At 50.0% G+C, this 13,035-nt stretch overlaps 1 protein-coding gene across 1 annotated transcript in view; it reads right to left on the reverse strand.

The window, feature by feature from the left end:
- Window positions 1-1,340: 1,340 nt before the first annotated feature.
- Window positions 1,341-13,035, reverse strand: part of NAGK (N-acetylglucosamine kinase) — a 13,169-nt gene continuing 1,474 nt past the window's right edge. The window contains 10 exon segments of the mRNA XM_087723891.1: window positions 1,341-1,390; window positions 1,393-1,530; window positions 2,197-2,275; window positions 2,570-2,667; window positions 3,717-3,804; window positions 4,939-5,051; window positions 7,343-7,453; window positions 9,483-9,624; window positions 11,239-11,337; window positions 12,836-12,920. Coding sequence (XP_087580017.1) covers window positions 1,341-1,390; window positions 1,393-1,530; window positions 2,197-2,275; window positions 2,570-2,667; window positions 3,717-3,804; window positions 4,939-5,051; window positions 7,343-7,453; window positions 9,483-9,624; window positions 11,239-11,337; window positions 12,836-12,920 — 1,003 coding nt within the window.

A 13,035-nucleotide genomic window follows, 5' to 3' on the forward strand; every position in this document is an offset into this window, starting at 1 on the left:
CTTTCGAGGCAAAATTGACATAGGAGTTACAGACAGGAGGCAAAAAAAAAAAAAAAAGGTCAAATTCCCCCCCCCCCTTTCTGGGGCCTGGGTTTTTTTGGGTGGGGGGCGTAGATGGAACAGGAACAGCTCCGGATTCTGGCTTTTTAAGCTTTGCGTGGGGCCGATAGATTTCTCCGCCTTGGCTGGTTTGATGGGAAGCGAGGGGTAGGATGGTGCAAGCCCCCCCCCCTTTTCCCCTCGCCCCGATCTTCCCCCCCCCCCCAAGGAAGCCTTTGCCCATTTTTACAAGACTGCATTCTTCAATAAATGGATTTTGAGCTGGGTGTGGTGGCCAGGGTCTCATTGGGGTCTTCCCGCTCGTGCAGGAAACGGTCAGCTGTCCCCCCAGGGATGCCAGCCTGGTTTTGGGGCGGGGGCGGGGGGGGCAACGGGCCAGGGGACAGCTGGCAAGACAGACTGGGAAGCGGGAAAAGCTATGGGGCAAGACTCGGTTGCAAGACCTTTTAGCTAAACTTCAGTCAAGCTTTACCCCGGGGGGGGGGGGGCGCTTCAATGCCTTTGCTTTAGTTTAGGCCCCCGGTTCTTGACGACTCCCCGGCTGGTGACCGTCCAACTGGGCTGCTGAGCCCCTCCATGGCGGGTTGTCTTTGGGCCCAAGGTGTGACGACCGGTGGGAACATTCGGTCTGGGATCAGCAACAACTGGCCGGATTCCCCCGTCCCCCCCCTTTTTCAGGACATGGAGAGTACAAGAGAGCCCCAAATTTCCGTTGCTAAGCCAGACGGCTGTTAAGTGAGTTTTGCCCCCATCTTGCCACCTTCCCTGCCAGAGTTATTAAGTGAATGGCTTTGGTGGTGAAGTTAGTAACACGGCGGCTAAGCAAATCCGGCTTCCCTTGTCAGGTCCGCCAAAGAAGATCACATGACCCCCCCTGGAACGCTGCCAACCGTCATAAATATGAGATGTGGCGGGTCTGAGGTTTGATCATGTGACCACGGAATGTTGCAATGGTCATAAGTGTGAAAAACAGTCGCAAGTTCCTTTTTTTCCAGTGCCATCGTAATTTGAACGGTCATTTAATGAAGAGTCGTGAACAGAATTCGGGAGGGATGGTTGGAGGTCTTCTACTCCAGCCCCCTGCTAAATGTATGGCTGTTAAGGGCTCCCTGTATCCAGGCACTCTGCTGGGGGGGGGGGGGGTTATGGCCACTGAGACCACACTACTTTATTAAATGTGGTGTGTATCTGTGTGTGTCCCTCCCACAGCAGCAGAGAGAACCCACCTTTTGAACCCACCCCACCCCCCCAAAAAAAAGATGGTCTGGAGTTGCCCGTCTCTAGGCAAAGGAGTGAGTGTAGAAGACGTCCACGTTGGCTTTGTAGTCAGAGGGACGGCCTGGCCGATGTGCTTGGCCCCCAGGCTGGCCCCTCCCAGGGCCGAGGACTGCTTCAGCTTCAGCAGGCTGAACTTGGAGAAAGCCCCGTTGAGCTGCTGGCTGTGCGCCTGGCTGAGGACCTGGGTGAATCCTGGAAGAACAGGAGAACAAGAGTTGGAAGGGGCCTTGGGAGGTCATCTAGTCTGACCCCCCTGCTCGGGCAGGAAACCCTACACCCACTTCAGGATAACAAAGGGTTATCCAGTCTCTTCTTTAAAAGTTGGGATCATTCAACAACTTCTGGTGGCAAGCAGTTCCACTTGCTAATCGTTCTGTCAGGAAATGCCTCCTTAGTTCCAAGTTGCTTCTCCCCTGGATTAGTTTCCACCCGTGGTTGCTGCGTCTCCTGCCTTCGGAGGCTTTGGAGAATAGTTTGAGCCCCTCTTCTATTGTGGGCAGCCCTCAAATCCTGGAACTCTGCTGTGGTGAGAAGAGGGCCAGTGAATCCTTTCTCCCGTCCAGGCCCGAGCATGGGCCAGGCTCCATCTGCTTGCACAAGGGAAGACCCCACCCCACCGTGCCCACTCTATTGCATTTCCTACTTCAAGGGCAACTCAAGGACACTGGCCCTCCTTTTCATTGGGGCAGGAGTCTCCAACCTTGGGCACTTTTAAGACTGGTGGACTTCAACTCCCAGAATTCCCCAGCCAGCTGGCTGGGGAATTCTGGGAGTTGAAGTCCACCAGTCTTAAAAGTGGCCGAGGGGTTGCAGCTGACCCGGAAGCACATTCAGCCTTGTTGCAATCGGGGTCCTCACCGTCTCTCATCATCTCCCAGCTCTTCCACACGGATCCCACGCAGACGACGGGCAATCCTAAGTCCCCTTGGAGTAAGATCTGCGGGGAAACAAGCATCAGAAGCCGTGGGGATCTGTGCGCTGTCTTTTAATGCCCCCTCTGTCCAGGTTACGGGTAGTCCTCAACTTATGACCGCAATTGGGCCCAGAATTTCTGTTGGCCAAGCGAGACACTTGTTACTTTGGTTGTGCCTCGTTTTACGACCTTGTCCCAGGGTTAGGATCAATAGGGCTGCTTCATAAGCCCAAATTAACTTTGGGGTGTGCGTGTTAGGGAACGGAAGCAGCAATTGCCCCCAATCCTGCCTCTTCTGTCCACCCCAGATTGAGTTACCTGGTCGATTTTGGGCAGGACGGCCACGATATGCCGTGCCAGGACTTCTCCGGCCTTGTGGAAAATGTAGCGGCACAGGGGGTCCCCAGCCTCGGCACCTACGGAAGAGACGGAGAAAGGGTTCGGTCCCTTCTCTTGCGCCTCCCCGACCAGCCTGCAATATGCACACTCCCAGAGCATGGTTCTTTCTTACACAAGCAACTTGGGTAAAAATAATCTATCTGGGGATTGTGTCAGAGTATCTGTGGGACAGCCTATAACCGGATACTTTGGGAGCTGAACAGCATCACAACAGGGTCTCCAACACTGGGCGTCTCCTGTCACTTTCACAACAGAAGTCTGATTTTCCTTTTTGATAGCCTAATCGGTGTCTCACGTTTCACCGTGACCCGTCAAAACCGCGGTCCACAAAAGCGCGCTCGACGAAAGCGCGTACGTGACGTCATCACAACGCGACGCAAAAAATTAAAAATTGAAATAAAAATAAAATTAAAGCAAGCCGATTCACATAAACGTTAGGGTTAGGTTAAGGGTTAGGGTTAGGTTTAGAGCGTTAGGGTTACGTTTAGCGTTAGGTTAAGGGTTAGCGTTAGGTTTAGCGTTAGGTTAACGATTAGGTTTAGGGTTAGGTTTAGGGTTAGGTTAAGGGTTAGCGTTAGGTTAAGGGTTAGGTTTAGGGTTAGGTTTGGGGGGGTTAGGGTAAGGTTTTCGCTTTAATTTTACATTTATCGATCACGTGATGACGTCACGTACGCGCTTTCGTCGAGCGCGCTTTTGTCTACCGCGGTTTTGTGGTGGAACCACGTTTCACAACTTGAGTGGACTTCAACTCCCAGGATCCCCTCCTAGCTGGCATGCTTTAAGGTAGGTGGACTTCCACTCCCAGAATCCCCCAGCCACTAATAGCTGGCCACGCCTGGTGATACACAAAATCAGTTGTCTCTCAACCTGGCAACCTCATGATGGGTGGACTCCAGCTCCCAGAATTCCCCAATCCTGCAACTCCCCAATACTGACAGGAAAAAAATCTTTCCTGTGCTGACTCAGCGTAGTCCAAGAACTTGATTAAGCATCATCCTGAGAAGGGACCCTGCAGTTTTTTTCCCTGGCATCCTAAAGTTACTCGTCCCTTTGACCTGCAGCCCACCTTCAGCCAGTTTCCGGCAGAACCCGGCAAACTTGGACTTCTCAAAGGTCCTGTAGAGGTGAGTTAGGAGCCCCATTCGGTCGGAAACCTGTGGGAAAACATGAAGAAAAATTTCCTTTTTCTTCCTTCCTTTTTTTCCTTTTCTTTCTCCTTTTCCAATTCCCAAACATCGTGTTACAATAAAAATGATTTGGACTACTTAGTTTGGCTACTGCAAGAAGATCACTCCGACTCACTTAGAAGCAACGGTGCGACAAAAGTGGCAACAATGGTACATTGGAAGATTTTCAAGGACTATCATTTGTCTGCAAGCAAGAACTGGTGGGAGCATAAAATAGACATAATGACAGATGTTCTGTCCCCCCTTCTCCGCTCGTTAAACAGACGACAGGCAAACAACTTAAAAGGAACTCTCTTTATCAGTTCTCGGCTCAAACTGGCTGTGAGCCCAAAAATAACATAAATAAAGTCTCTGACGAGATAACAGAATACTAAACAAAAACTCTTACAGGCGCAATGCACTTCTCCAAGTGTAGCCTTGAATCAGGGCTACAGGAAACACAAAGCACTTCTCCAAGTGTATCTTAAATAAACCACGACTGGTGATCAATCAATGTTGAACGAACCAAGGAACGTTGACTCCTGCAACTAGGGCGTGGCACCATCAGTCCTTTTATCCCCAGAAGATGCCCCTAACGAGCCCCAGCTGCATAATTAATCTTGCATCCCGAAAAGACTCACAGAAGACGTCTGCTGAGTCACAACAGATAGAAAAGGAGGGAACCGAATTGATCTGGGACTTCAGAATCCAGCCACATAACACCCAGATTTAACAAGTGTGGATCAGAAAGACCAACATCTGGATAGTGGAGCATGGCAGGACTTGGGAAGACGGCTGTTCGCTTACCTTTGCAGGCACGCCAGTAGCAGGCTCCGCCCACCCGCCCAGACACCATCACGTCTCTTTTTGACCCACGGAAGGTCCTGTGCATGCGCGGAGGTAATGCGTGCGAGCGGAGCTAGCTAGTGTACAGGCTCACATTACTACCGAACCCGGTAGCAAAAGTAAGTTGATCTCACTCCTGTGTATCCCCCCCCTGGGGTACCCACAGCCTTCCCAATGGGGGGCTTCCTGCTTTAGCTGCCCTCCCACTCCCACAGACGCCAGTGGAGGGTGATGCTAAAGGTTTGGGGATGGGGGGGAGAGGGACCTTTTGCTTACCTGGAAGTAGTCAAACATGGCTTGCTTGACGTAGCCGATGTCGTGCGGTGGGGCCTCCAGGTTGTCCAAGGCGTCAAACACAATCTTCACGGCCCGGTGGGCAATCCAGTAAGCTGCCAAGAGGCCAAAAGAGACGGTCAGCCTGTGGGCTGAACTCTGTCTTCATCCCCAGCCACGCAACGCATCAACCTCGGGGCTCCCAAGGAAGCTTCTGCCCCACCATAACGGAGACACCCGCCTAGATACAACGGGTGGCGGCTCCGTCATTGGAGGTCTTCAAGGAGGCACTGGACATCCACTTGTCTGGAAGGAGAGAGCCGTGATGGCAAACCACGTGTGCCATGGGTGGCATGAGCCATATGTGCCGGCACGCGAGCCATCAGCTCCAGCCCGTGCGCCAGCTGATTTTTGGCCTTCCAGAGGGCCAGGAAAGGCCGTTTTCACCCTCCCCAGGCTCTGGAGGCTTTCCTGGAGTCTGGGGAGGGTGAAAACGCCCCCCAAAGACCCCCGGAGGAAATACCAATGCCCAGAAAAATAAAAACCCATTATTAGCTCTTCTGCTCTCCATACACCTCTTTCTTCTACCTCTCTCCTACCTCCTTTCTTCCCTCCATCATCCTTTCCTACTCTACTTCCCCTTCCTTTCTCCTTCTCCTCTCTCTGCATTCCACTCCTCCTCCTCCTCTTCATCTTCCCCCCTTACCCTCTCTCCTATCCCTCTCTTCCCATCTTTCTTCTCTCCTCTGTTTCCCACTCTTCTACATCCTTTCTTCCCTCCATCCTCCTTTCCTACTCCACTTCCCCTTCCTTTCTCCTTCTCCTCTCTCTTCATTCCACTCCTCCTTATCCTCCTCATCTTCCCCCCTTACCCTCTCTCCTATCCCTCTCTTCCCATCTTTCTTCTCTCCTCTGTTTCCCACTCTTCCTCTCATTGGTGTATTTCAGCTTCTGAGCAAACTCCATTCTATGTTGATGGTATTTATGCTTCCATATCCATATAAAGTTTTTATTTTCCATTTTCATAACATACAATCACATGTATACTATTACATAGCCAATATCCTATTGTATTAAGTAGTAATTACTTGTCCTCAACGCCCAGAAAGATAAAAACCCATTATTAGCTCTTCTGCTCTCCATACACCTCTTTCTTCTACCTCTCTCCTACCTCCTTTCTTCCCTCCATCATCCTTTTCTACTCTACTTCCCCTTCCTTTCTCCTTCTCCTCTCTCTACATTCCACTCCTCCTTATCCTCCTCATCTTCCCCCCTTATCCTCTCTCCTATCCTTCTCTTCCTATCTTTCTCCTCTCCTCTGTTTCCCACTCTTCCTCTCTCCTATCCCTCTCTTCCCATCTTTCTCCTCTCTGTTTCCCACTCTTCCTCCCATTGGTGTATTTCAGCTTCTGAGCAAACTCCATTCTATGTTGATGGTATTTATGCTTCCATATCAATATACTTAACATATCTTAGTTTTAAAGAAAAAAATAAGAGAAGACAGTATGCATGTGCAATCATATTACTTTAAAATCTAACACCCCTGGTCAAGCCTAATATACATCCCTCCCTACCCCCCCCCAGCCTTCCCTCCCCCGACTTCCCAGAACCCATACACGGTATAAATCTTTAACAAAAACAGTCTAAAATATATTCAAAAAAAAGAATAGAAAATTGACAACATCTTTACATTGAACTTAGCTCCTCCTTGCTAGGCTAACTTTCCAAGTGACAATAAAGTTATTCTAAGTCATGATCTGGTGGAGGGTTCTGGAATCTCAAATATGGCCATCGAGAGAGATGGGGCCAGGTGACAGGATCCAGCCCAGAAGCAGCTGGATACGGGAGAAGGTCTGGAGACTTTCAACATACAATGAACGGTTGCGTGAACTGGGCCTGGCTAGTCTAGTGAGGAGAAGGACCAGGAGAGACAGGAGAGCATCTTCCAATACTTGAGGGGCTGCCCCAGAGAGGGATTAGGGGGTCAAGCTATTTTCTAAGTTACCTGAGGGCCAGGCAAGGAAGAATGGATGGAAACTGATCAAGGAGAGAGATTCAACCTAGAAATGAGGAGGAACTTTCTGATGGTGAGAACCATCAACCGATGGGACAGAAGTTGCCTTTGGAAGTTGTGGGAGCTTCATCCCTGGAGGCTTTCAAGAAGAGACTGGACTGCCATCAGTCAGAAATGGTGTAAGGTCTCCTGCTTGGATGGGGGGTTGGACTGGATGACCTACAAGGTCCCTTCCAACTCTGTTAATCTGTTAAGGTCTGGATCTCCCAAGAGATCCCCAGTGGATCCAAGAAGTTTTTCTGCCCATGTCAGAGAAACAGTGACCGGACTTTTGCCAGAAGTGCAAAATGATCTGTTAGGGAGATCCTGGATCGGGGGGGGCTGTTTCCTCACCTGATCCTTCATCCCCCATCATGTGGCCCCATCCTCCACAGCTGATCTGGGAGCCGTCGGGATTGATGAGTTTGCAGTTGGAGCCGGTTCCTGAGATGAGAACCACGCCACCTGGAGGGGGAAAGAGATGCCCACGAAGGGAGTCGTATGACGAAGACCGTGGGGACGGTGCAACGGTCGTAAGTGTGAAAAATGGCCCTAAGGAACTCTCTTCAGTGCTGTTATAACTTCAAACAATCACTAAAGAAACCGTCGCAAGTCGAGGACTACCTGTATTGGGGGGGGTCCAAGTAATTTTGGCCCCCTTTTTTAGCAATCATGTTACTCATTTAAGAACGGCCGTGATGGACAGCTTAACAACTCTGGCAGGAAAGGTCGTAGAATGAGACAAAATTCATTGAACAAATTTCTCACGTAGCAACATAAATTTGGGGCTCAACTGTGGTCCTAAGTTGAGGACTGCCTGTAGTATCCTCCGTGGATACCCTCGTCAGCAGAAGCAACAATGGGAGCTCAGAAAAACAATTATGTTAAAAAAAAAACACCGAAATTAATCAAGTGCTCCACTATCAAATAAAACCCACAAGAACCGGTGAGCCTCCGAAAACCAAGCTAAATCTAAAAACACTGGAGAATTCCTGGCACTTGGACAAGTCGGTCATCAATAGGCCCATAAAAATAAACCACATTTACGCACCGTTAGAAAGAGAGAATGCAAAAGCTAAGGAGGAAACAAAAAGACCAGAAGCAGCCAAGACCCAGATAAACGGGGATTAACACCAGACAAACAATCGAGCAGGAAGCCGGAAATCAAGGAGCTATCAAAAGAGAAAAACCACAAAATTGGGAGGGGGAAAGGCCCACGCTTCCTTGCACTGATGGCGGGAACTAATTGGGTTACGAAGTGCCTGCAAAGAGATAAACAAGCTCAGAGAGCACCAAGAGAAGGGAGGGAGGGAAGGAGGGAAAGAATAGGAAGGAGGGAGGGAGAGAAGGAATAGGAAGAAGGGAAGGAAGGGAGGAAGGAAGGAACGTGACCCGTCAAAAGCGCGGACGGCAAAAGCGCGATCGACAAAATCGCGCCTTTGACGTCATCACAGCGCGACGAAAAAGATCGAAAAATTCAAATAAAAATTAATAAAAATTAAATTAAAGCAAGCCGATTCACATAAAGGTAAGGGTTAGGTTAAGGGTTAGGGTTAGCTTTAGAGCGTTAGCGTTAGCGTTAGGGTTAGGATAAGGGTTAGCGTTAGGTTTTTCGTTACTTTAACGGTTAGGTTTAGGGTTAGGTTTAGGGTTAGGTTAAGAGTTAGGTTTAGGGTTAGGTTTAGGGTTAGGTTTGGGGGGCTTAGGGTAAGGTTTTCGCTTTATTTTTACATTTTTCGATCTTTTTCGTCGCGCTGTGATGATGTCACAGCGCGCTTTTGTCGAGCGCGATTTTGTCCTACGCGCTTTTGTGGTGGAACCGGAAGGAATAGGGAGGGAGGGAAGGGAGGGAGGGAAGGAATAGGAAGGAGGGAAGGAAGGGAGGGAGGAAAGAATAGGGAGGGAGGGAAGGGAGGGAGGGAAGGAGGAAAGGAATAGGAGGGAAGGAAGGAAGGAGGAAAGGGAGGGAGGGAGGGAAGGAATAGGGATCGAGGGAAGGGAGGGAGGGGAAATGAATAGGAGGGAAGGAAAAGGAAAGGAAGGAAGGAAGGAGGAAGGAAGGGAAGGAGGAAAGGAATAGGAGGGAGGGAGGGTGGCGGGAAGGAATGGAAGGGAAGGAGGAAAGGAATAGGAGGGAGGGAAGGAAGGAATAGGGATCAAGGGAGGGAGGGAAGGAATAGGAGGGAGGGAAGGAATAGGGATGGAGGGAAGGAAGGAAAGGGAGGAAGGAAGGAGGAAGGGAAGGAGGAAAGGAATAGGAGGGAGGGAGGGAAGGAATAGGGATCGAGGGAAGGGAGGGAGGGGAAAGGAATAGGAGGGAGGGAAGGAATAGGGATCGAGGGAGGGAGGGAAGGAAAGGAAGGAGGAAGGAAGGGAATGAGGAAAGGAATAGGAGGGAGGGAAGGAAGGAATAGGGATCAAGGGAGGGAGGGAAGGAATAGGAGGGAGGGAAGAATAGGGATGGAGGGAAGGAAGGAAGGAAAGGAAGGCTTACCGGTGTTGGTAGCAGTGGCCATGGCTCCAATGGCATCGGTGGTGATAAAGTAATTCTCGCTCAGATGGGGGAAGCGGCTCTTCATGTCCTCAATGAGCTTCTCGATGGCTTCCTTCTGCTCCCCTCCACTCAGGGAGAGACCCTGCAGCCACAGGCAGCCACACTGTGAGCCCCCAGCCGCACATCAACAGCCCCCCCTCCCCACAGCCCAGGCTGCCCCAGATTCTGGAGGAGGCAGCCCCACCGCGTACCAGCGCTAGGGGGAAATCCTGGGGGGAAGGCAGCAGGAGGACATCCCCTCACCTTCCCTGGGTGATCTTCAGGTGTCATGGACTACGGGTAGCTGCGGTCCCACATCTGGAACCCCTGGACGGAGGCGTCCCTTGGACCTTTTCTAATAAACTCCCTGGGCTTCAGGGGGGGGGGGGGAGCTCGGGAAGGAAGCCATTCCTACTTTCACTTCCACCTAAGGACCACCAGCTGGGCCTGAGGTCCCCTCTCAACTTCTCTCCCTGCCCAAGGGAAGGGTAAAGCCTACGAAGAAGAACCGAGGCAGGAATTGGGTAGGTCTACTTGGGTGAAAAGAAGGGGTGATGTGATGGCGGTGTTCCGATATTTGAGGGGCTGCCACAGAGAAGAGTGCGGGGGGGGGGCCTCCACCTCTTCTCCAAAGCCCCTGAAGGCAGCACAAGAAACGATGGATGGAAACTCATCAAGGAGAGAAGCAATCTGGAACTAAGGAGAAGATTCCTAACAGGGAGGACAATTAACCAGTGGAACTGCCTGCCTCCAGAAGTTGTGGGTGCACCACCACTGGAGGATTTTAAGAAGAGGCTGGACAGCCATTTGTCCGGGATGATAATAGAGTCTCCTGCTTGAGCACAGGGGGTCAGACTAGAAGACCTCCAAGGCCCCTTCCAACTCTGTCGTTCTCTGATTCTGTAAGGATCTCCTGCTTGAGCAGGGGGTCAGACTAGAAGACCTCCAAGGCCCCTTCCAAATCTGTCATTCTCTGATTCTGTAAGGATCTCCTGCTTGAGCAGGGGGTCAGACTGGAAGACCTCCAAGGTCCCTTTCCAACTGGTACCTCTGCACACCCTGGGCCAGCAGCATCACAGCCAACCAGGACGATGCCAAAATGTTGACTGGCAAGTGGCATCATCACAAAAATAGTGCCAAGGGGGCTTGCACCCCAACCTCATGTCCCACGCATGGTGATGCCAACATACATGAGGCCTGCAGCCATATTCCTTTTGGATTTTTGGCCTGCCATACTTTCTATTCTTCTACTATGCCTTTTCTATGGTGAGAAAATGGGACTTGGGGATTGTATGGAGTTAGATGCGATGTAGCCATAACAACATTCTTTCTACAAAGCCAAGGTCATCCTTTGTCTCTGCACAGCTGCACCTGATCGGAACTGGATGGGTGGAAGCTGCCAGCATGGCAGTGGGAGATTGGACCATGGGATGGACTTGTGGGTGTGGGGGGCAAGATCTGGAACTTCCAACTAGGTGTGGAAAACTTGGAAACTTTCAGATTCGGGTTTTCCCAGATGTGCCAACATGGCTCTCTTCATCAATTGGGACTTTGAGGAATGCTTTGCCTTGGACTCTGATTTACTTTTGGGTGCTGTTTGGGATCCAGATGTTACCTTCTTCAACCCACCCACCCTAAGGCCCATGAATGGCTGCAAAATGACAACTGGGGTGGGTGGTGGGTGGTGGCTTGAATGGAAAGGGGGCGGGAGACTCACCAGCGATCGAAGGGGGACCTGTGGGTCGCCCCCAGCCTTCCTTTTGGCATATTGGACCATGGCGTCTATCCGTTCCAGGCAAGCGTCCGAGCCAACCAGCTTCTCGCCCCCGAGGGGAAAAAGAGACAACCTTCCATTTGCACACTTACGCCCCTCCTGGCACACTTAAGATGCTCACACCCGTATTTAAATCTACCCGGCTCTCCCTCTGCCCCGGGATTCCCACTGTATCTTAACTAATCTTCACAACAACTTCCCTCAATGCTCCCCCCCCCCCATCTCTATTGGAGAGGGGGTGTCTCCTTTCGGCCTCCCCCACTCTCAAGCCCAGGCTGGCATCTGGCAATAGAAACACAGCCCTGCCAAGCACAGCCAGCAGGTGGCAGCTAACAGCTATCTATCTATCCTACTCTATCTACTCTACTCTACTCTTATCTATCTATCTACTCTATCTATCTCTCTATCTCTCTATCTACTCTATATATCTATCTATCTAATCTTTCAATCTATCATTATCTATCTATCTATCTACAGTATCTATCTATCTATCTATCTATCTATCTATCTATCTATCTATCTATCTATCTATCTACTCTATCTATCTACTCTATCTATCTATCTAATCTTTCAATCAATCAATCAATCTATCTATCTATCTATCTATCTATCTATCTATCTATCTATCTATCTATCTATCTATCTATCTATCTACAGTATCTATATCTATCTATCTATCCTACTCTACTCTACTCTACTCTTATCTATCTATCTACTCTCTCTCACTCTCTCTATTTATCTATCTAGCTACTCTATATATCTATCTAATCTTTCGATTGATCAATCTATCTATCTATCTTTCTACTATCTATGTATCCTACTCTACTCTACTCTTATCTATCTATCTACTCTCTCTCTCTCTCTCTCATCTATTTATCTATCTATCTAGCTACTCTATATATCTATCTAATCTTTCGATTGATCGATCAATCAATCATCTATCTATCTATCTGTCTGTCCATCTATCTATTGATCTATCAATCTATCATCTATCAATCTATCTACTCTATCGATCAATAGATCATTCTATCATCTATCTGTCTGTCTGCCTGTGTGTTTGTCTGTCTATCTACTCTTATCTATATCTATCTATCTATTCTATCCACTCTATCTACTCTATCTTATCTATCCATCCCCCTCTCCACCTATCATCTGTCTGTCTGCCTGCCTGTCTATCTGTCAAGAGCCCTGGTGCCACAGTGATTAGAATGCAGTACTGCAGATGAACTCTGCCCACTGCCAGCAGTTCGATCCTGACCAGCTCAAGCCTTCTCTCTTTCCAAGGTGGGTCGAATGAGGACCCAGTTGGGGGGGGGGAATGTTGACCCTGTCAACCACTTAGAGAGGGCTGGGAAGTGGCAGAAGGGCCGTTGATGTTTAAATAGTATTTTCCAGCGCAACCTTCCCAAGGAAGATTGTCAGAGCTGGGAGTTTTTTTTTCTACGTGCATAGGAACGAAAGCAAGATCAAGCAGCTCCCCCTACTCACATTTTCCCTTTGCCTCCCCCCCCCACCCCAAGAAGGAGGGCCCCATCCTCACCCAGTGGTTGGTGCAGGGCCCCTCGGTCTGGGCCAGGATCTTGCCATCTTCACAGAGCAGCACCACCTTGGAGTGGGTCCCCCCCCTGCAGGGGAAGAAAAACCCCCACTTGAGGGGCCGCAGGAGACGGGCCTGTTGCCCAGCTTGTCAGGGGTCAGTCAAGTCCTCGACCTATGGCCACAGTGGGGCCCAAAATCTCT

This window comes from Thamnophis sirtalis, unplaced genomic scaffold (genome assembly GCF_051295495.1).
Source record: "Thamnophis sirtalis isolate CommonGarterSnake01/CBP01778 unplaced genomic scaffold, rThaSir2_p1.2 scaffold_10, whole genome shotgun sequence".
NCBI classification, from domain to species: Eukaryota; Metazoa; Chordata; class Lepidosauria; order Squamata; family Natricidae; genus Thamnophis; species Thamnophis sirtalis.